Genomic DNA, 23,655 nt, shown 5'->3' with positions numbered 1-23,655 from the left:
TCATTATAAAGATGGCCATTTATTTTGAGTGCACCCAACATTCACTTCCATTCAACCCAACAGGCGAACAGCAGTCTGCTGCCTGATGGGAACATGATAACGAGAGATGAAAGACCACTGAAGAGACCATCTTCCCCCTCCCTCCCTTGCTTGAGTTTTCTCATCTTCTTGCTGTCACAATGAGGCTCAGTTCCTGGTTATGTTGTGGCTTTGCTCCCCCGGCCCTCTTGGAGCCTGTTCCGGAAGCGGTTCCCTTCCAAGCGCTGGAGAACGGGCTCCCTTTCGCACACCGACGTCTTGGTCTTGGAAATGCTGCTGCTGCTGCTGCTGCTGGAGGAGCAGAGATCGAGGGCAGGAGGCAGCAAGTGGTGGCCCAAGATCCGTGTCCTGGCGGGACTGAAGCCTGTGCCCCTCCTGCTGCAGCCTCCCCGAGAGGGCCCCTCCCCAGCAGGCTTGGGATCCGAGGGACAGGAACGGCTGAGAAGTCCAGCTGTGGACGGGGCAGCGGTGCCAGGGTCACTGCTATTTAGAGCGGGGCCACAGCCGGCTCGCCAGGGAGCCCAGGAAGAGCTGCTGCTTCTTGTGCTGGGAGAGGTCGGAGAGACGCTGCTGTTCTTCCTGAGAAAGGGCAGAGACAGGCGGCACCTGCCGTCACCAAGAGCCTCGAAATGCAGCCCCCTCCTCAGCTCACCCAGGTGTCTCAGACACCATTGCAGCCCTATTCCAGCCCAAAGGGAGTAAACCAGATCTATCAGTTGTATTAAATCAAGATTATGGGATAAGTCAGTACAGGAATTAATGGCTAAAGCCAAAGTTTTGTGTCCACCTGTAACTTCTGGCATTAATTACAGATACACTTTTCAGTTCCCTAAATATCTGAAGAGTTTATATTTAAGTAAATACAGAATAGCCTTTTCAAAAGTCAGATTAGATGTGTGGCCATCAAATATGCTATATGGCAGATTTCAAAAAATCCTCATCTCTCAAAGATCTTGTCCCTGTAATGGTATTGATCTTGAAACGGTGGATCCTATTTTATTGTACTGTGAATTTTACAAGAGTCTTTGGCAAGAGGTTATCTGGCCTATTTTAAAATCAAAACCATGAAGAGATACTCCTGAGTATGTTAAAATTTTACTTGCAGATGAAAATCCTAAAATTACAGAGGCAATGGCCAAATTTTTAACTATGGCTATAAAAACAAGGTTTTTAATAACACATCAATGAGTTGGGGTATTAAGTGTATTATGTAATATTTATTAAATGCTTTACTTGTTACACTATTTTATCTAATGTCAAATTTTAGATCATATTTGTAACTTGCTATTTGGGCCTTTTGGCCATAAATAAACTGATCAGAAAGGCAGGAAGAGCTCTGCAGGCCCTCAGAGGCAATCTCCCGCAGCTACTGATGTCAAGCGTGCAGATCAAGAAGGAGCCCAATTAGCAGGCATTAGGAAAGCACACCGACCCAGGCTCAACTCTTCGAGTGCAAACCACCAAGAGACTTTGGCAGTCAGTGTTGTATCAAGGAAAATGAAGAAATTAAATTAAACCATGTGGGCTTCAGAAACAGACCTATCTCACATCTCACCAAGAATTGTGTTGTAACGTTTGAGGTAGCAGAATTTTTGTCTATCTGGGGCCTGGACGGATGGGGAACACTGCTAATTTTAAAATCTAAGACTTGGTATCAGTAGGGCAGAGGGCTGGTCACGGCAGTCACACCCTCCTCAGGTGACCCTGAGTAAGTCACTTCTGTTCAAGAGACTTTCTCTTTGCAATAATGGGCCTGCTCTGAAGGGCTGCGATTATGCGTCTTTGCAGGAATATATACAAATAGATTTGAACACAGTCAAAGCCATGCATTTCTTTAAGCCTTGGAACAGACGGCTGCACGGTCTGAAGGTCTCGCTTTCTACTTCCTTCAGGGCCTTCTCTTTCCCACCTAAACACCTCTGTCAAAAACCCTGGCTGCTATCTAGGGCTCCTTCGTCAGCTGAGCAAGAAAGGCATTCACCCTGACTTTGCTTGCAGTGCCACAGGTGCTGCTTATGCTGGGCGCCATATTTAAGGGCTACACTCTTGGGAGCAGCATCAGCTCTCATTCACCCCCAAACACACCTGGCCCTGGTGTTCGGTAGTTTTTTTCTCGCATGGGCAACTAACTCCCTCCCTTCCTCCCGATAAGGTGGCCCTTTTCACGCTCACCTGCTCCAGCTGGGACTGCCTGCGTTTAAAAGCCTCCAGAGGATCCTCTTCCAAGGAATAGTTTTCCAGCACTGACCGGACATCTTCCACTCCGCTCAAGGCAATAGCTGCAGGCAACAAGAACCGCAAATTAGATCCAGCCACACAACATTCTAGGTAGAACGACATTTTCTTCCCCCAAGGAGAGCTCAGAACTCCAGCGGGCAAAGCCTGCCCGGGCTCAAGCCCCTCTCCACAACCACCCTATGACATCTGCACCTTGGATTCTCCAGGCCAAAGCCTGACCAGAACGCAGGCCCAAACCTCCCTTTGTATCTTCCTGGAAAAACTCCCCTGGGAACAGAGACTGCTCAAGGTGATGCGTGCATGTCTCATCTTGCTTCCCAGCCAGGCCCTCCCCTTACTTTTGAGAAAAGCAGCCAGGTCAAAGAGCGTGCGGTCCTCTGAATTCCCATCCCACTTCTTCAGGGCCATGCCGTTGAAGGGCTGTAGGCGGAAAGCCTCCTTCTTGCAGTCCACCACGACCACCTTGGCAGGGTCTCTGTTCAGGCAGGAGATATCCTACGAGGAGGAAGAAGAGACCGTCTGGCCAACGGGCGTGTGGGACTAGGTCTCTGGGGCTCCCCTAATGTTTCGCAAAAGACTCGTTTGTTGAGCAAGGAGGAGAACCCTAAGGGCGTGCTCTGTGTGCGGCCCAACAGCGTTCCACGTTTCCCTGCCTTCAGGCGTTGATTTTCCTGGCAGGGAATCCCCCACGTCCTTCTACCATTTTATCTCCTGCCTCGTTTCAAACAGGGACAATTCAGAGGAATACCACTTTTAAGGATTAGACTCCTGGTTCACGTATGGCTGTATTGTGATTTATGGTCTTTGGACGTGATATAACTGATGACTTTACAATTACCTATTTCTAACCCAAGTTATGGATTGGGAGAAATGTACGCCACTCACGCAGTCAATTTGATTAGAAAGGTGTATAAGCTTTTAAATAAACAAAATAATAAAAATTGCCTCAATTGCTCAGAGAACTGTTTTTAAAGAATCGATACTTACTTTTTAGCGTACCAAATACTTAAAAATCCCATACTCTTTAAAAAAAACAAATTATGGCTTGATTGCTGTGGTAAGCAGTTTAAGTTAGTCATTAAGTAATTAAATAAACCAATTATGTTTCTTCTTTTTATTTGCTTTTGTTACCTTGCTGGATTAGAACAAACTTTGCTTTTAAACAAATCACTCTGAGATCCAAATCTTTATTTTCAGTACAAAGAAAAAGTAATCTGAAGGAATTAAGACAGAAATCCGGCCACGCCGCAATTAAAAATGCCTTCTTTCAATCTATCTTTAATCGCCTGGTTGACTTGTTTAAAGCATTTTTGCCCACATACTTGAGCTTTTGGGCTACACGAGAAGTTAGTTTTGTCTGTTTCTCCATCTTTAATGCGGCAGTTATAGCACGGATCTTCAGCAATTTACTGCCAGAGAGCAAGGCTGGTTCTCACAGGAAGGGAAAACCTCTCCCCCGCCCCAAAAAAGAATTCAAACGATTAAGATACAGAGAAGGCACCCCACCAGCAGCAGATGGGAGGTGACGGGGGAGGGGGGCAGCACAGAAGACAGACAGAAGGCAAGCTTGCCCCCAGTCCAATCTAGCCCAGCTAAGCCATCCACACTCTATTGTGGAGCGCCGGCCCAGGGGACTTGCATTGTGGACCACGTGGCGAATGCAGCTGGTATCTCAGACTCCGGCGCTTGTCCAGACAGAGTCAACAGGCAACAAAGTTAGGGGAAAAGGGCCTTCTGGGGATGCCAAGAGCAAGGCAGCGGGAGGGGGTCCCTTCAGCCAAATACCTTGGGTCCCCAGGGAGGCTTGGGTCCTCCTCCTCTGTAGCTCTTTCCTGTAACCCTTACCTGGAAGCAAGCCCTGCTAGACTCAGTGGAACCGGATCCTCCAGCTGTGCATCTGGGGGACCACACTTCTGCGTTTCTGGCCCACCAGTTCTCAGGGATGCTGACACACAATCACCTGGTTCACACAGCAAGACAAACCCATCTAGTGGCTAGCTCTTGGCCACCCCATTAAGACTTACTCCTACGTGCAAGCCAAGTTAGTGGGGTTCCTTCAACAAGGCATACTAAGAAAATCCTGGCAGGGGCCCCCTACGTATGGAGGGCGGTCAGTCAAAACGCTCAGCCTGAATCTCACCCACAGCCTGTAAACCTTCCAGACCTGGTACCTCCCAACACGGTGGACCGACTCGCAGACCGCACAGCCCACGGACCAAGCCGAGCAAGAGTGACGCGAAGCACGAAAGAGAGGTTCATCCAGGCCTCTTGGGGCTGAGGGAGGCCAGCGGGTCTGCCTGTGTGTCTTTGGTCTCCGAGACCCAGGTGGGTCTTGAGTGTGTCCAAAACGGACGCCGCGAGGCTTTTTCAATATCATACTGGCAAGGGGAAAGGCAGGATGGAGAAGGAACTGTGCTTTTAGAGGCAAGCTTTTCCCAAAAGCACCTGTCCTGCCCGTGCAGCTAACTGAGAGGGGGGCAGGTTTATTTATTTCGCTTATACCCTGCTGAATCTGGAGAACCTACAGCAGATTGCAAGGCAATAGCCAAAACCAAAACTACAATTCTAAAAGCAGCATAAAACCAATTAAAAACATAAACAGTACAAGGCAGAGAAGCACGAACGGTAGCTGCGGTTTGGGGTTCGCTACTAAGCTTTGCGCATCCTTGTTTCCTTATTCTTTTGAAGGTGCGTGTTCCTTTTAAGGAAGGGTGGGGGCAGCTTCCTATGGTTTCCTCGGGTGCAAATCTAAATCCATTACAAACGTGCAGGCTAAAGGATCACTGGAACTCTCCCACAAGCGACCCAGCTGCCCTCCCGATCATCCTGCACCAGTACCTTAACGTGATGCCCGTCCATGTACCGAGTGGCATCTCGGAAGAGCCGGTAGGAGATGAAGCCGTGAGGATCGACGCTGTCAATGAGGGGAAAGGCTGTCTGGGAGAGGAGAGGGAAGGCAGAAGGAAATTACAAGCCCAAAATATTTCTAAAACTACTTTACACACATCGGTGCAGCATGAGGAGCATCAGCTCAAATCAAAGGAAGTTCAAGAGTCCGTGCGGCCTGACTCTGATGCTTTCCTTGCAGTTTCAGGGAGTCCCTTCAAAGGGTGTGCAGCCAACTCCTGCTAGCCGGAAGTCCCTTCTTCTCTGAGATTCTGCTGCTGGGCACGGAAGAGCCAAGCCGCAGCTTAATGCAATTCATTCCCCTTCAGAGAAGACATCAAGTCCAGGGGCTCAAGAGGGAGACCCGGATGCCACACAGGCAACAATATTCGCCCACGCCTGCTGAAAACTGCACCCTTGCACAGCACCCAAGAATTCTCTAACTAGCCTCTGTAAGCACAGGGCGCATCTTCACATACTTTTTCTCAAGGGTGTTAACAGAGCCCTCGTCTAAGGAAGGGGTGCTTAAGTGTGACGCTGTGCCTTCTCCCTCTGGAGCCACCGCAAAGGATTTGGGCTAGCCGGATCAGACGGGTTAACCAAGAGCCAAGAAGGCAGATGTGGACCCAGGCAGCCTTTCCCCTGAGCAGTTCCTGGCCTTCGGGGCGCAGAGCTCCAGACTGTTGTTGGACTGCTGCTGTTTTCTCCCCAAGGACAGACCCACTCAATTAGCACAGTAATAGTCCAGATTCAATAGGCTGCAAGGCGCAGGGATGGGCCCATTCATATTCAAATGAGCAGTGGCACGCTCCCTGGGAGAGACCCCACTGCCACCACTCAAGCGTGAGAAAGGAGCGTGGAAGGGAAGAGCAGGCCAGTGGGACTCGGGCCCAGCTGTGGTAACCTGCCCCTCCCTCTCTCAGTGGCCTGACCTGGCCTAAGGTTATCCCCCGTTGTCACTCTGCATCTGTGTGGCCAGCACTGATATCAGCCACAAAGCCCAGGCCTCCAGCAAGATGGACCTTCCTGCCTTTCCTTTTCTGAAACGTTAGCGATTCCCCGAGCTGGGCATAAATCTCAGCTAAGCGGTGGCAGGAACAGTGTTTGGGTGCCTGGCAGCAGCCAAGCCTGCAGGTGAGTTTTATCTAGAGGATCTATTCAAAGCTTAATTAAAAAAGAAAGGATTTTAATTTAAATGGAGTGGGCAAGTTCATCCTGCATCTTCAAAGCCTCAGTGCTGCTGCTCTTTAAAACAGGGTGGAGGCAAGACGAGCTGGAGCTCTGCTGCCTCCCCGGCACCTGGTCGAGAGAGCAGAGTCCCAGCTGGCAGGGCCCGGCCCAGAGCGCTCACCATGCCCGTCTCGGAGGTGAAGATGACGATTTCATAGAGCGGAGCCAACTGCTGGAAGAGGTTGTCGATGCCTGGCCTCTTTTTGAAGCGCCAGCCGGTCACTAACTGAGGACAGGACAGAGAGAAAGAGAGGGAGAAGGGAAGCCTTGAGAGGAAGCTAACACCAGCTACACAGAAAGGAGAGTTACCAACTCACACCCATCAGTGGCGGGGAAGGCAGCCCCAAAATCCGATCTCCTTCTGGAGAAGGTCCAAAGGACGCCTCCTCCAGCTGGGAGTCTCTCCTCTCCACAAGGTCAAAAAGGGCAGGGCGTTGATCACGTGGTTGTGGCTGCCCTCTTGACTTTTTGGCCCCCGCCCCCACGGCTCGCTGAATTTAATCAAAATGTTCAATATCCCTTCTTTTTAAAAAAAATTATTCTGCTACTCTATGGTCAGAATGGCAGTATGAGTAAAAAACAGTTTCTACCCTCTATTTTACAATCTAAAAAGAGGGAACAGTAAAGGGGCAGGGAAAAGAGAAAACTAAAAAACCTCGGGCTCCGTTCTTAATCTTATCAGGTGGCAGATTCCATGAACGGCGACCTCTGTTGGTTGGCTGGGCAGGGTGGCACCCAAGCGCCCATCATGCCCCCTGACTGCACAAGGCTCCGAGGGGAAAGCACTGCCCCCTTCCCCCAGTGCTGGAAGGGATACAGACCGACCATTCAGGGTGCAGGAGGACATCTGTCAGTTCAATGACCAGGGTGTAAGGCGGCTGGTAATACGGTTCCTTCAAGGGATCTGGCAGCAACTTAGGGCTGGTGGGCTCCATGATCATCTGGAAAAAGAAATCAAGGCAGGATCCCGTCAGAAGAGGCGAGGATGCAGAACGGGCTTGCGGGGGGAGGGATGCTACGCTATTATCCTTGGTGTAGTAACCGAGGAAGAAACGATCGCCCGAGTTGGGTGGGAGGCCAGAAAGAAGCCGCTTCCAGCAAAGAGGCAGCTTATTTCAATCAATGTGCGTCTCTCACTAAATGCCAGCTAGGTTGGGCATGGCCAGCCACCAAGCAACCACTGATCAGAAGGGAAATGATGAGATGGTGTCCGACGCACTTCCCTCATCCCCAAGAAGCTGCACCATCCCAGTTTACTGAGTACGTGTGTTTCTTCCCCCTTGGTGGGCACAGCTTCAGAGAGAGCCCCCGGTCCAGGGCTGCAGCCATCGACCACTTTTCTCGCCTCAGAATGCCAACACGCTCCAAGGCCAATAGTAATGCTTTGGGCTAGTGTTACAAAGCCTTAAATACGACATACCCCTGTAACCATCCTCCTTTCTGCTCCAACCTTCTGAACAGGTGGCTCTGGAGTTGTGCCTGCTCCGACTGGAGGAAAGCAGTAAAAACCTGCGTAATATTTCAAACAGCTGGCATTTCTGGCCTGAGAAACAGGTCATCCCAGCTGAGCAGGGAGCCAGGCATTCGGCTTCTCTTCCCCACAGCCTGGCCCCTCCCCTACAGGTAATTTAATCCAGCAATTAAATGATGATGCAGGCAATTTAGTCCAGCAAACTGTGCTTTTTCATAACATTTACTTGGATTCTTGAAGATGCCAAATGAACGAAACTTGCTGCCTTCTAACTGTGGCTTTCTTTTCTTTCCCCCTCTCCTTTCCTTTTCAGGAAATGTTTAAGAACTGATAGCGCTTGAGGTTTATCACAAACAGTATTGGGTGTAATTTTCTTTAAACCTAACTCATTTTGGTGCTTTGGGAAAGTCACTTTTTCATTCGGGAGAATCATGAAGAGATTCTAAAACATCCCTAAAATAGACGAAATGAAAAGGACTCACCCACCTGACTATAATCTTTGAAGTACTTGTATGACCTTCGGAGCTGTTGAATTATCACCACATCTGAAAGACAAACGAAGGAAAGGATTTTGCAGGACCGTGATGGAACCAGGGTCACAGACCTCTGCTATTCTGCGTATCTGGATGCTAAAAGTTCTAACTAGGATTTGACATGCATCCATTCCGATATGCCTTTTGCTCCTGTGTGCAAGCAAAGCGTTTATAATTGAAATCAGCTTCAAACCTGATTCAAACCCTGCCACTTCTGACTGTGAACTGCAATAAATCCATTTCAACAACCTCAAAAACAAGAAGTACAAGTTCCATTTTCAAACAGGCATTTCTGTGGGGAGGGAATGAGGAAGCCATTGCATTTAAACTTGCTTCAAACCATTCTAAGCATGCCCTGAAGTCCCAATTTACCAATGGAATAAAAATAACTCCTCCAATGCAAAACAATTACTAGAAGGAAAAAGAAACAAGTACATCTGGGTGCTACTGTAGTTACTAAGCTGAATGTGGAATCTTATGAGCAACATTAATGGAGCCCGACGCTGCAGCTTCAACCTGGCTTCTTCTACCTCCCTTCCCCCGCCCCGAACCATCTGATGTAGCTGGAACATATGTGCAGCCGCAGCCCTTCCAAAAAAATACAAGGGATTCTTCAATGACCAGCTTGCTTAAGCAGAGGTCAGCCCAAGGAAGAAAGAGCGTGTGAGCGAGACCACAGACTCCACACCAGCCCTGTTAACTATCCCTCTGAGATTACAGCCTTCAGGTTTTAGCCGCCAGGGTTATTCAAACAGAAACTGTAAGTTAATCAATCAAAGGCAGGCCTGTTGAATGGGGTGTAATTTGGGGGGCATTGTTATGGTAATACGAGCAGAGCAGCTGGGCCGGAGGACGGCCCTGCGACCACACCGGGCGGGCGGGGATTCCTGTCAACTGGAGGGTGCAATGGTGGAATCCGAGGAAGATGCACCCCTCCCCCCAAATATTGGCCTGCAACAGGAAGAAGTAAAATTTACATAAACGCACATCCACGCTTGGCACATCAGACCCGGATTTGAAGTTGGGGAGCGTCCCTTCCATGGTGTGGAAAAGCAAGAGAAAGTTTGTGCATTACAGAAAGATGGAGAAATGTGGTCTGCTTAGTTCACTATTTTGAACACAGGTAATTCACATATAACATTAAGCCAGGATTTGTTTAGCTCAGCTGACTTCAGCCAACTGTTCTGGACTGCAACTCCCATCAGTCACAGCCCAAATGGCCAACGGTTAGGGATAGTGGAAACTGTAGTTCAGAACTGTTGGAAGACATAGGGCAGTTTGTCTGAACACCTGAACAAGCCATGCTTTTTCTTGGCAAGAAATCCCAATCTTACACTATGATTTGAGCTTGGTTTATGAGTCTGGCTGGACTCCTGACCTCTTTCTAGCTTGTTTCTGGGCCCTGCCATGGTTCTTCCCAACCCACACAGACGTAAGACCAGACTGGGTGAAGTGGGAGACTACAACAACTCCACTGGTTTTGCATTTTCCTTTCCTAATGCATCCATGAAGCACAACACGTTTGCTCTATGTGTCTGGAGAAGCAACACAACTCTGTTTCCTGGGCTAGTTCTGCTGGGTTGACTTAAACTGATTTACTAATTGTGACACTGCTTTCTGGCCGAAATGGATCTGCTTTGGGAATGTCATGTTTTATTTTGTAAACTGCAACATGTTATAAGCACCAGCATAAAAACCTTTCTGACAAACAAGCATCCCAGGTTTTGCCCTGGACCACTGGGCTCCCACACCCCCATTGCAGGAAAAGCTAAGTAACATCTCAGCTTGGGCAGGGATTCCTTCACTCTTCGGGGCAAGTTGCTGTGGTTAAACAATTCAGGAAGGAGAACAGGGAAGAGAGGCTGCCAAGAGCAGCACCAGATATGGTTAAACAAAACGTGTTACCCGCAATGTGCACGTCTTTCTACCAAGGAGGGATGAGTTAGCTGAAAATCTGGAAGAAAGGGAAGGGGGGCAGGAGGAGTAAATTTATTGTGGGCAACAATGAGGCTACGCCTTTTAATCTGTCAGGACATATGCCTGGATGAAAGGAGCCGGTGAAAGGCGGTTCCCATCTCAACTCTGGGCTGCGTCTTCCCCAAAGCAGCTCCCCCCACCCCACTGCTCCCCCCCACTTTGTTAGAGACGTTCCACTACAATCTGCTTTGGGGAATCCTGGTACCAAGTTCCATCTGGCCCTCTGCTGCACAAAAGCACCCCAGGCCTCCCTCCTCCCGTCTGACTTCCAAAACTCAGAAAGCAAAGATTCTTTTTTAAATGTTACGGCAGGCAGAAAAACCAGAACTCTCCTTGGTGCATCGTGGCTACAAGGGGTCATGCTGTGTTTTTGAAAAGAGCCATCCCCCTATATTATAATGATGACGACGACGATGAATAATTCGACTTTGGTGCTGCTCAACTCCAACCAACTCTGAAGACAACTGATGAGCGTTGTGTCATTTGTGAGCAGCGTACGTTAGCTTATCTAAGGGGTCACCAGGTTCATCTATGTTCCCAGTCAAAAGAAAAGCCAAGAGTGACGTCTCAGGCTTGAACCAGCCCCGCACGCAGGGTTGTTCTGCCCGAGCCCAGCAAAATCTGCTGCAAAAGCACGGAGTCTATGCAGCATGGGTCAGGAAGTCTCGGGGGCCTCCCTGCAACCAAAACATACCCCCAGGAAGATGTCAACCTCTGAAATCTGCTTCTCCAGCTGCCTCTCTCTTCAGGAGGACATCTGGAATGCTAGCGACACGCTTTAGCCACCCTGGGGACACGCCGCCCTCGCCCCATCCGAAGTCTTCCAGCCTCTTCATTCTTCCCCATTATCAGACTACCACGGATGTTTGCCTCCGGCTATGTGCAGAGACGGGGGGAGGGAGAAGTGGGGAGGCCTTGCATGGTCTGAGGAATGGGGCAGGGAGGTTGGCTCCCCATCCTGACCAAAGTTCCGCCTGACCTTCTGCTTTTGACAACGGACAAGCGCATCTGCTTTCGAGGCAGCCGCTGAAGGAAGAGAGAAACTCTCTCGCCTGTGCAGCCAATTACAAATGGAAAGCAATTCTGGTTATTTCTCGCCATTGCACTAAGGGAATATTCACTTTTTAAAAAGGTGATAAAGAGTGGTGTCAGGACACCACTGCAGTGGTTCTCTTACAGCCCCGCTTATGATCCAAAGACTTCAACCTATTTATAGAGTAGTTTCTGGTGCAATTCAGCTGAGCTAGATACTGAAGCATATTATGTCTGAAAATAATTTCCCAATGTTCATTTTGCTCTCAAGAAATGTAGCTATGATATTAGAAACAAATTCTGGTATATAAACTGCAAATAATATACAGTAAGCTGGGGGTAAGTTCCAGATGTGTTTCCCTTGAATAGTGGTGGCAACTCCAGATTTACTTCTGCAACGCTTTCACTCCCACTTTTGCCCCTCAACTCAATCTGTTGACCAGAGCACACGAAGGCAATTTTCAAAACCCTGGTCTGTCTACTTACCATTGTCAAATTCATCAGGAATCTACAAAGAAAGAGAGAAAACGAGATGTTTATTTTGATTCCAAGGGTACATTATATTTCTTAAAATAGGAGCTGGGGGGGATAAGACACACCCACCCACATGTCTACCTATTTAATGCTGCCTTCTCTAATGTGGCACCTCCAGATGTGCTCAGATTGTAATTGCCAGAATTCCCAGCAGCCCTAATATACCAGGAGGGAACCAAGTTGGGGAAGACTGGTTTAGAACTTCAGAACTCCAGGGTTGAGTGAGGTAGCACAGTAGCTGCTATGATTCATTTTCTTCCTTTAATGTTTACAAAACGGTCCTGGAGGGAGCAGGAGGTGGTGACTGTGAGTTCAGACTGGTCATGCAAGCAGGTCACCGGAAGACAGACAAGGTCAAAACAGACGGCAGGAAGGAAGATGAGATGCATAGATGTTGAGGGATATGGTTAATTTTGGGATACTTTTATTCCCATGCCCATAGTGCCATTCCAGAGGCAGGAACCTTTTTAAAAAAAAAATAATAATCAGGATATGATGGAGACTCAGCCATTGAGTGAACAGAGGAAAACAATGCCTTGGTGTAATATACACAGGAATTAACAAGAGGAGAGATGCTCTTTTTCTGTCTGCTCCCCAGGACTGTCCAGAAATAGATGAACGTGTTAAAGAGCTCTCTCTGTCACATCTACACAGATGCATCATAAAGAGAGGAAACAAACTTTAAGGCATTGAAGCTTCCTTAAGTTCTGTGGCAGGCCCGGGCCTGTTGCTCTGGAAGGTACTTCTCTCTTTAGCAAAATCAGCTCAGAGCCCCAAGGGCACTTGCCAAATTTCCACATTAAAACAATGGCAGTATAAGCAAACTAGCTAGTAGAGAAACAAAAGGAAGCAATGACATAACAATAGCTTGAGCCACAAAAATATTATTACAACTACTACCAATGGTGAGGAAGAAGTCTGGTAGCGCTTTTCTTTTTTTTTAATTAACTTTTATTAAAGAAGGTTTTTTTTACAAAAAAATACAAATTTAAGGAAAAAAGAAAAGTAAAAGAAAAGTGATAAGTAAATAGGAAAGAAAGAAAAGAAGAGAAAGAAAAGCATGAAGATATAAAGGAGCGGCTCCAATCTTCTTTACAGCAGTTACAAATGCATTTATATTTTATCCTTTCTCTCCAAGGATACATCATGGTTCCCTTCTTTCCATATTCTACCCTTAGCGCCTTTTCCAACTATAGTTTTTTTCATCCTAGTGTTTTTCCCTGTAGGTGCAGAGTCCGCGTTTTTGGGATCAGTCAAGTGTTGATCCATTGGTTGCGACAGGAACTGAGAGTCTGGGCTGAGAGGGAGGGGCTGGCCAAGTCACCCAGCTGGCTTTCATGCCTAAGGCAGGACTAGAACTCGCCGCTTGGGGCCTTCCCCATGAGCCAATTTTATTAAAAGACATAAGCTTTCAAGCTACCAGACTCCTTTTGATTTTTGAAGCTTATGCCTTTTAATAAAATTAGTGAGTTGGAAAGGCTGCTACCAGACCCTTTCTGATTTTTGGCTACCATAGACTAACGGGGCTCTTTTCCTACAATGTCCGATGAAGAGGATGGTATTTAAGGGGCCAGAGCTAAAAAAGCAAACGCATCTGAGGAGAGAGAACGTAAAGGCCCCCAAAATGCTCATCCTCTGTTAGCCGCTGGCCACCTTTCTAATCTGGAGGGAAGTCAAATCCAAGAAAGGGTTTGAAAGGAAACCTCAACTGAGGGGCAGAATCAGGCAACAGAAGTAAGAACAGAAGACCCTGGCTACTGGACTGGACCAAAGCGCTGTGTTTCCCGTGGAGGCCAGCCGCTCCCGGTCAAGCCCAAAGCATCTTTCCAATGTCTAGAAACTGTCTCCTTGCGCCAGGCCCTCCTGCAGAGGATGCACTAAACGCTCTGGGGGAAAGAACAGCTTGTTATCATGCCTAGGGGAGTTCCGATCTGTCCCAGAGACCCTTAGAGAGTGACTCCTGAGCATGTATGCGAGTAAGACAAGGCATGGGGCAGCCATATGACAGCGTGCAGCTCCTGCAAGGAGTCTGGTGCTTCATAATCCGCCAAAGGGACAATAAGCATGAGCGAAACCCTTCACTGAATGCCCACACAAGCTGCATTGGGGAACGGGAGGGGAGGGAGCCAGAAGGGAGGTTTCCAGTCAGAGCAAGTGGCCTCCAGTCATCTTCTTTGAGAAGTCAGCAACCACTTTGCGCCTGTTTTTTTTTTTTTTAATTTACTTCTGTGTTTGCCAAAGCAATGAGCTTTGGTGCTCCAACCAAATGGCTCTCACACCTCAGAGCTCCGTAGCTGTGGCAAGGGGTAGGAAATAGCTCTTCTGTGTTTCCAGCCACCCTGTTGCTTGTTTAGATAATGCAGAACCCGAGGCGCACACTGGAATCACAGCCCTGAGGTCTGTGGAGGAAAAACAGTTTGAATGGGGTGATGCTCAATCAGGGAGCCTCCTTCAGTACGCCGATCAACAACCCTCCTCGTAATCTATTCTTGCATCTCCTGTCTCCTTCCAGAAGTCCCGATGAAGAGACCCAATGAACAAAATGTATAAGATGCCTGAAGGACAGACATTGGCTACTAACTTCATTCCCCTTATAAAGAAAACAGAGGGATAAACATCTTTATCCTAGACTGCCTCTCTTTGTCTTAAACTGAAGGCTGATTTAACACTCAGATTAATACTTAAGTTAGGAATAAAAGCCATTCATGAATTTCAGCCTCTAATCCTCAAACATCCAAAAGAGCGATTTTCAGAAACAGAGATAGTCTTATTTATTTACTTGATTTCTAACCACTAGAATCCACAGACTCCAAATGGTTAATGATAGGTATATGGCAATCAGTAAGATCACAGTAACAATACAATACAAAACTAAAAATTGTAAAATAAAATACAAGCAAGCAATAGCAACAATAAACTGATGGTCTCATTTTGTTCTTCATAGGCTGTCCAAAACAATTTCGTTTTTGAAAGCTTACAGAAAGCTGATAACATGGGGCCAATCTTATTTCCAGGGTGGGGTGGGTGCTATTCCACAGCAAAGGCACCCCCCTGAGAAGCAGTGCCTGCAAACCTCAGCCCCACCAAAGTGGGGAACCAAGAGTGGTTTCCCCAAGAGGAGCGAACAGGTGGGGGAGCAGGGGGAACAGAACGAGATTTTTAAAAATCCCACTGGATTTTTGGATCCACTCTTTGGATCAGTCCTTTTATATTGTTACAGGCTGGGTCCTACATTTATCTTACTGATTTCAAACACCTCAAATAAGTTTTCCATGTCTTCAGCCTACCCACCCAATTGCTTGATTCTCTTTACTATTTTACAACTGCATCTTGCGTAATTTTATTCAGATTCAGGTTAAGTATGAAAGGAGGCAAAAACAAACGGAAAAAGCAACCTAGTGTGACTGGTTTGTTAAGTAGCACTGCCGTGAGTACAAATATAACTTGCAGCCAATTTGGATGGTGCTGCATTTCAGGTTAAAAGTTTTTGTCGGGTAAAAATCAGGCTCCAAGGTTTTGAAATATGGCTGAACCACCTCTCTTAGCATTGATCCACAGGCCCAGGAAGACTCACTGGGAAAAGCAGCCTTTCAACTCTACCCATTTTGAAAGCACCAGCTGTTTGAGCACCAAAGAATCATCCATACAAAGCTACAATAGGCCTTAATAGATCTTAAAACAACAATCTCCCCACCCCCATCTGATCTTGCATGAGTGCGTGAATACACAGCCATCCTTCGCTGAAAGCAAGAGTTTTATTCTTTTCAGCTACAGGTGCAGAAGGAAAGCAGCTGTTGGCCTAAACTGCAAAATCCTCTAAAGAAGTTCCAATCCGCTCTAAAATCCTCCACTCAAACCACGGCTGGGCTTGGAGCAATCCCATAAAATCCTTGGCACGAATAAATTTACAAAAAGACATGGTGATTATTTTAATAATCCTGGGTCTACCTTTCAAAAAGCTCCTGGACAGAATGCTGCATGAAACAAACCTAATCCATTGCTAAGGGACACACACAAGTTCATGAACTGTTGTTTTGTTTTACCCCTTTGGCCACAGAATTCGGGATTATGTAAACTAAGTAGGAAGAGGCAAAGCAAAAGAGACTGTAAAATGCATCAAGATTAATCCAACGCCTAATCTTCATCTCCCCTTTGTTCCAGGCAGCAGAACATCAACTTGACAGGGCAGGAAACTAGTGCTGACAACGGAGAGGAGGCAGTGTCTTGGAGCACACTGGCAGCTGTCAGATGTCTGCTCCCCTCCCTGGTTCCCTCCCACCATACTTAAACAAATTCGGCACTGCTACCAGGTTTACCCAACTGAGCATGTAAATACTGAATTCATCCTCACTAGTTAACCATATGAAACATGATTGCTACAGGTGCCATCTCAAGGGACACAGCGGCACATTTTTTGGCTTAGAATTTAAGATTCCAGATTTCTTTACTGGTCGAAAGCCAGAAAGACTCACAAACGAACCATACAGCGAACTCAAGGCAGAGGAGGTTGGAGAAATCTGTGCAGGTCTCTGTGTGGCTCATACAGGGGCAGTCAAGGCATTCCATGTTCAGGAACCCTTCCGCTTTAATAAGCCTGCTCAGGATCGCCTGGGTCTGCTGGAAAGTTCTGCAATGCGGGATCAGTCCAGGAGACGCTGGACCACAGCCGACAAGGAATTATATGCAGTTCAGAAGTATTTTAACAGAAAAGATCTGGCCCCTTCCTCTGCTCACCCATCGCTCCCTTTTCTGCAATACCGAGCCCTGGAAGCGACTGCACTGTTTGTCCCCACTACCCTCCCATCAGGTGCACAAGACCCAACATGAAAAACGGTTCCACTGGGTGTACATTGATTGGGAAGCTCAGAGAGGTCTGGGTGAACTCAGGAGCAGAGGCGGCAATGCGTAAGGTGATGATCCTCTGTAACACTGCTTGACCTGTTTGCTTTAATTTTAAGGGATGTAATTCTCTGCTTTCTACCAATATTTCAGTTAGAGTTTTCAAGCTCAACAGCACCACCTTGAGAGAAAGGCCTAGGAAATCTACATATCTTAAACACCACAGCCCAGTCCTCATCACAAGGGCCATACTGTATCCAGTAAACAAAACAGACTCTTGAACACTTGAGTTTCTAAGATGGTTGGAAGGGATATGAAGTTCCAAAGGGTCAGCACCAAATATGTAAGAGTCAGGAACACACTGGTGAGATCCTTACTCAAAACGATATCAAAGAATTCTCCTAAGATGCGCAAAGAGGCAGCGAGGGTACCAAGAAGCAGACCATTCTTCCAGATTTACCCAAATGTTGCCTCCTTCCCAGGGTCACCTAGATCCAAAAGGCTCACTTACGTTGCCCTACTCAGAGCTTTTCAGAAGTTGCCAACATTTTGTTTTCAAGACTGAGGCTGGGAGATCAATGCATACAGGGAGAGTGAGAAAGGAAATTTGTAATAAAAAAAGATCAAGAAGCCTCTTTCAGCAAATCCACACTTCTCAGGACATGGAAGCAAAAGCACAGTGTGGGAAAGAAATAGAGATCAAAGCTTGACTCCATTTTACAACCACTTAGGCAAAGATATGCCTAGACAGGACAGGTCCCCTTGCACCCAGGCGATGCCATGCGACTTGCAGGAAGTTGTGAAGTGTGCCATGGCCTTTAGACCAGGCACATTTGCTCTGTTGAAGGCCACCTCACGCCTCACTGTGGCCATTCACATGAATGCGACAGGCAGCCTAAAGAAGGGTCATTAGCAAAACCAAAGGGGTTTTATTAGGGCCCCAGAACAGGGCGGAAAGGGGCAGACAGGGAAAGGCAGGGAGCTACTTCAAAGCAAGGCCATTTGCAAGAATTCTAGACATCCTGTCCCTTGGGTTTTCCCAAAAAATAGGGGCTCCCTTTTGAGACAAATGTATACACATAAAATTTATTCTATTTGAGATGACCTAGATAAGTTCCACTTATTCTAGCCAACACTGTGCAGGAAGCTTCCATATTAATGACATAATTCTAGGGGAACTGAGCGTACACCGTACATCTTACCGTACATTGAGCCAGTCTGGTGTCGTGGTGAAGGCATCAGGCTCGAAACTGGGAAAAGGTGAGTTCTAGTCCTGCCTAAGCACAAAGACAGCTGGGTGACCTTGGGCCAGTCACTTTTTCTCAGCCCTAGGAAGGAGGCAATGGCAAACCACTTCTGAAAAACCTTGTCAAGAAAACTGCTGGGGCTTGTCCAGGCACTCGGGGCATATCCAGAGAATCAGACACGAATGAACAGATTAAAAAAACAACAATGTACATCTACTAATTGTCCAAGGAATAACGGTACCATAGAACATGAAAAATCAATATAAGTTTTGATAAACTTTTTAAAACTTGATTTTTAAAGCAAGGGGAAAAAGTCCACTTGAATGCCAAATCTTGACTGTGCATTGGTACTATGGTGGGCAAACACAGCATTTCCTTTGGCTCAATTAAGGGAGAAAGAGCTAAGTGACGGGCTCTGTGCTCCAACCTGTTTTTTTCTAATATAGACTTCTCAAACAGCCGCCAATTGTGCCGGAAGGTGCTTCTTAGTGCAAACAATCCAAAGCAGATGGCATGTGCCGGCCATAAGCTGACTTAATGCCCATAACAGCGAGAAGAAACGAAGGCCCAGGAGCATGAAAGGAACGTGTTCATGTTTGGGTGACTGATGGAGGTTGGGGGAGAACAGAAGAAAAGAGAGTCATTCATCCGGGGTGATTGAAGAAGCCATCTCTTGCTCAGGGGTACTGCAGTACAATGTCCTCATCTCCTAAGATAATTCAGGTGTTGTTTACAACAAGGTGAAGAATGGCAGCTTTTGCCTCCTCCAACATCAAAGCTGCCAGTATACAGAAAGACAATCCGGAAATCAGGGCCTTAAAAAAGAGGTGTTGGGGGTAGTGGGTGGGTGTATCTTAGTCACAGTTCAAAATGCCTCAGGGATATGTAAGGCCACTAGCAATTCACACCTTGTTTCCTCAAGGGCACTTGGGACTTGTGCTCCAGATCAAAAGAGTCCACCCTAATCAGCGTGGCTTGCAATTCACACTAAGGGCAGCAGAATAGGAGGATTTGACCAGAAGTCATCTCTCCAGGATTCAACAATTTAAAAAGACACCTATAAGATAAGCATGCTGGCTGCAGATTCCAGATACTGTCACCCTAGACAAATCAGGAAAACGCCAAGTTGGGAAAATACGGAAGATGGATCACAAACTGAACGTGCATAAACACCATACTGAGGCGACTGCAGAAGCCACCTGCACTTCCCAGCTGCACAATAAATACTGCTTATACCAAAAGTAGTGCTTAAAGATTTAGGCTGCAGCGTTTTGTACATAACTGTTGCTGAGGGGTGGGGGAGAAACACACGTTTATGCACATACGCTGAATTCTAGCGTGGTATTTTGTTTTATGCGTACTTCAGTCATGTCAGTTGTAAACTAGACTGAATCAGATGGAAGACTCAAAAAACAGCCCAGAAGAGGGTAATGAAATACCAAAAAACACTTCTGTATTGCTGCCAGGATCACACCATGGACCTATCCACAGAGTCACTACTCATCAAGCTGAAACTGAGAAGGACTTTATTGGTAAAAAAAAAAAAAAAGTAATTCAACAATGCAGAATCTACAAGCATGCTATAAACTTTAAGCACAGCTTTTTCCATCTATAGTGTTGAACAAAAGGATAAGGCGTTTTCCCCTGAAACTCACCAACAAAGTAACAAGCCCACAAGTGGGCAAAACGCTGGAAGCCTAAAGGAAACTTTTCTCAAGGCAAGAGTTGGCAAGTACAGCATCACCAGCAACGACGAAGAGCTACCCTGCTGGAGCACCCCTCGCTCTTAGTTCCTCCAGAGACAACAGGTACATCAGGCTCCCATCAGCAAGTCCTTTCACACATCCCTGGCAACATGTGCCTGCTGTAATCAAGATCACAAAACATCTGTGGGAACTTGGCTTCAGACTTTTCCCCACCGCCTGTCCTAAGCTGAAGGCTGAGTCATTGTGTAACAGGAAATAGCCACCCAAATATTGTTTCGGTGGCACAAAAGGAATTTGGGAAGCTGGGCTGGTTTACATTCTGTGCTGCTCAAAGTTACAACTGGTTATTTTACAAGTTGCACATTTTGTTCAGAATCAGGATGAGGATAAAAAGAGTATCCCTGGAGATATTTTGTAAAAAGAGGCATGATGGATTAATGAGGCAGCAAGTATGTATTGGTGGGGAGAGTGAAAACTACAGAAAAGAGAACAAATAACAACACACTGTTCAGAAAAGTATAAGAAAAAGAATACTGGTAGCTATTTTTCTTTTGAGACAATGTCTTAAACAAACAAAAGCAAAGTCACAAAACTGGAGCACTGCATGCCAGCAACTAAGAGCGTTACCACTCACATGACCTCCTTCCCTACTTTTGCAATGGACATTGTGAAGTCCTCCTAGGACGGCTGAGGGGGCAGATTTGATTCTGGGACTTTGAGCTGGTTATTTTTGGAGCTGAAGAATTCTTGCCACCTCATGGCACGTGACAAGAGCTAGAAGGCTGGATGTCAAAATGGAAGAAATTGCCTCCTATCAAGGTCTCCTGGTGAACTTGAAAAAGCCATTTCCGGTGTAGCTGGCCTTTCAGGGCTGATGCAATCTTAAAGGACTGACAACCAGAGTGAAAAACCAGATGAGCACCATTTTGGAAGCTTGCATTTAAAGTGGTCTTTCTCTACAGGGATATATATCCCTCATGATGCTGGCTTTCACCATATTCCATTGCTGCTTTTCCCAGTCAGATGTTGCCAGGCCCTAAGTTTATCTGGGTGCCAAACTTAACCTTTGCTGGGCTTCAGATACAACAAGCCACAACATCTGAGTGTCGACCGCACAGCATCCTCTGAATATTTGGACGACCCCTGGCGGCAGCCATCTAGTTAACAAGAGAATCACCCTTCAGACAACAGAGCAACCTACCTTTGCACCATTTTCATCCACTGAATTACGACCTGCCACAAAAAGAGAGTGGGTGAGTGAGAGAAAAAGAAGCTGAAAAGGTCACTCTACACTGTTATGTTCATCCTGAGAGCTGGGTCACAGTAGGTGGCAGGCCACCTACCTGACCAGGATTGATCTTGAAAGTTAAAAAGGGCTGATTCTAGTTAGTTCTTGAGTGGGACCTCACCAGGAAAGCTGAGGCTACACTGAGAAGTAAAAAGATGTCCTAGAAAGAGGCAAGGAAAAAACATTTCCACGAGCAAACTGTGTAGACGTGTCTCTGCAGTTACTACCTGTCCAACTCCAGTCAAGGGAGTCTTTACCTTTTGCTGTGTTATAAAAGCCAATGGAAAATTACTATTCCTCAGACTGAGGCAGGAAACTTATGGCTCACCAACTGTTGCTCAATGACAATTCTTAGCATCTCAGGCAGCATGGCCGAGAGTGAGGGATGCTGGGAGAGGTAGTTTAACAACTGCTGGAAGGCCCCCTGGCACAGACTATGATCATGTTCAGACTGAGATTTACAAGCAACTGAATGTTCAGCTATTAGGAAGGTGCTTTTTATCTTGTCACCTCAGCAGCAATGAGCAGTAGGGAGAAATTTAATAGCCTGGGGAGACATGCATATGAAACTGGAGGCCTGACCTCATCATGTCTCCTAACAGTAACTGAACTGGATTTAAGATAGATACAGAAATAAAACTGGACACAATTCTTCTCATCCAGCAATCTTCCTGGCTGGCCAACTAATCCCTAGAGCAATCAAAGAGGACACAGCCGGTGTCTTAATTGCCTGAAGCAACGTTCTGGGCAATAAACCATTCAACTCTTCACCTTCAGAGCACTGTCCAATCCATCTATATTCTGATTTCAAGCTGTAGCAACAGAACAAAAACCTCCATCCACTCAAATAACTGGAAGATATTACCACAGGCCTGCCCCAGGGTACAACTGCAACAATTCAGATCATAAGCCAGAGAAGGGAGCCTCAACAAGATGCACTGACTGCCATGTCTGGTGCTGATTTTATCTTGAGTGCACCATGAGAGCACAGGCCTCAGACTGAAAGCTGACTTACCAAAGATGTAGATAATTGCTACCCCATTGCCAGCTCCCAGAAGGCCTACTATCTGTAACAATCTCTTTGTGTAGGCCTTTTGCTTTTTGGTCTTCTCTTGTTCGTCAGAGCCTTTCCCGTCTTCTTCCCCTGTTGACTAGAGAGAGAGAAAAAGCTGAATGGGGGTAGGCAAGGCAACGTGTTACCAGAACTGCAGAAACCATGGACAGGATTTTTTTTCAACTCCAGCATTTAACTAGGCTCGAGCTGATACTACACGAAGATGGGGGACACAGCATCTGATGAAAACTCTGAAGTATGTTAGGCAGGCATTTGCTAGGTGTGGAATCTAATCCTCCAATCAATTTGATTAAACTCAGAAGGTGTAAAACATGGTCTAGTTCACACATACAGCTACACTATAACATGGCTTGGCTGTTTTAGCTGAGAATGATAGTTGAAGCAACCCATCATAGCTCCTATGGTAACATGTGAAGCTGTTTTGCTGTTCCAAGCAAAATTCATTAAAAGCTCCTGTCAACTGAGCCAGAGGTATTTAAGATGACCAGAGCTGAAATCGTGGTGGTAGATCACAACTCGGGGATGGCAGCACGTTCCGTCAAGGGGCTTCCTGGTGTTGAGGCAGACACTCAGATGCCCGCTGTTTGGCCCAAGCAGAGCAGGAGCCTCGGGGCGCTCGCCGCGAAGGTCCTGGCGGCCCGGTCCCTCCCAGCCAGGCATGGGAGCTTCGTATTCAGCGACTCCCCCAGCTCACTTGGAAGGGTGGAGCTGGAAGGGGCCTCAGAGGTCATCCCGCCCAACCCGCCGCACCCCGCAGGATTCTCTACACCGCCCCGGCCGATGAGCATCCAGCCTCCGGCCGAAAACGCCCAGGGAGGGGAAGGAAACCCTTAGCTGCGGGCTACGTTTTGGGCGGGGGGTCGGGGCAGAAGAGGCCGTCGTTGCTGCATTTCTTAACGACTACACCGGCCTGCCTACAACGTTCGGCTGCAGCGTTCGTTTACGCCCCGCCGGGCCTCCGGGCCCCAGCCGCCCCTTTGGCTCGCTGCTATTCCGAGCTTCGAGCGGGCGGTCTAGCAGCGAGGCCCGGCGGCAGCCGCCCCTGGCTCCAGCCCGCTCTCCCCGGCGCGACCCCGCAGGAGGCTCCGCGAGGGGTGCCCCGCCGGCCCTCACCTCCTGCTGCTGCTGCTGCTGCTGCTGCTGGACCATCTCCCTCAGGACGGAGCCGGTCAGCCCCGGCCCCGCCCCGGCCTCCTGAGGACGGACCCCCGGCGGGGGAGCCCCCGAGCTCAGCGCCCGAGCCGGCAGCGCCCAGGCGCCGCCCCGCTTCCACCGCCGGCAGCAGGCGCCGCGCAGCGCCCGCAGCCCGCCCGTCAGCGCCGCCCCAGACAAGACACGAGCGGCCGCCACGACCGCGGCCATCTTTCCTCGGGGGCGCCTCCCGCGCGTGCGCCAGCTCTGCCCAATCAGGAGCGAGGGGGCGGGGATGCCGGGCGCGCGCTCCGAAAGGGAAAAAGGAGGCGGCCAATCAGAAAGGGAAAGGCGGCCAGACGCCCTCCCCGCTTGGCCGCCTTTCATTAACATTTCCGGAGCCAGGCTGCCCGCCCCCTCGAATGCCTC

General features: G+C 47.8%; 1 protein-coding gene across 1 annotated transcript; it reads right to left on the bottom strand.

Moving 5' to 3' along the window:
* On the bottom strand, window positions 1–23,490 carry TIMM50 (translocase of inner mitochondrial membrane 50). The gene is made up of 11 exons (XM_088139724.1): window positions 23,209–23,490; window positions 22,036–22,171; window positions 20,934–20,965; window positions 11,893–11,914; window positions 8,351–8,409; window positions 7,215–7,334; window positions 6,515–6,619; window positions 5,116–5,214; window positions 2,616–2,772; window positions 2,212–2,318; window positions 1–618 (listed from the first exon to the last, which is right to left on the bottom strand). The coding sequence occupies exons 1-11, from the start codon at window positions 23,455–23,457 to the stop codon at window positions 523–525; spliced, it is 1,182 nt and encodes a 393-aa protein (XP_087995850.1). The 5' UTR covers window positions 23,458–23,490; the 3' UTR covers window positions 1–522.
* Between the last annotated feature and the right edge of the window lie 165 nt (window positions 23,491–23,655).

Source organism: Python bivittatus, unplaced genomic scaffold (assembly GCF_059951505.1).
Source record: "Python bivittatus isolate LINGU-HERP-01145 unplaced genomic scaffold, Pbiv_v1 ctg000310_np1212, whole genome shotgun sequence".
NCBI lineage: Eukaryota > Metazoa > Chordata > Lepidosauria > Squamata > Pythonidae > Python > Python bivittatus.
This window is presented reverse-complemented; position numbering and strand designations above follow the sequence as displayed.

What these genes read in the sequence shown, in the direction of transcription:
- TIMM50 (XM_088139724.1), bottom strand. Translation starts at nt 23,457, where the DNA reads ATGGCCGCGGTCGTGGCGGCCGCTCGTGTCTTGTCTGGGGCGGCGCTG. An exon ending in ACTTCAAAGATTATAGTCAG is followed by an intron (nt 7,335 to 8,350) that starts GTGGGTGAGTCC and finishes TTCTTTTTCCAG; the next exon opens with ATGATCATGGAGCCCACCAG. An exon ending in GGCAGTCCCAGCTGGAGCAG is followed by an intron (nt 619 to 2,211) that starts GTGAGCGTGAAA and finishes GCCCTTTCTCAG; the next exon opens with GAAGAACAGCAGCGTCTCTC.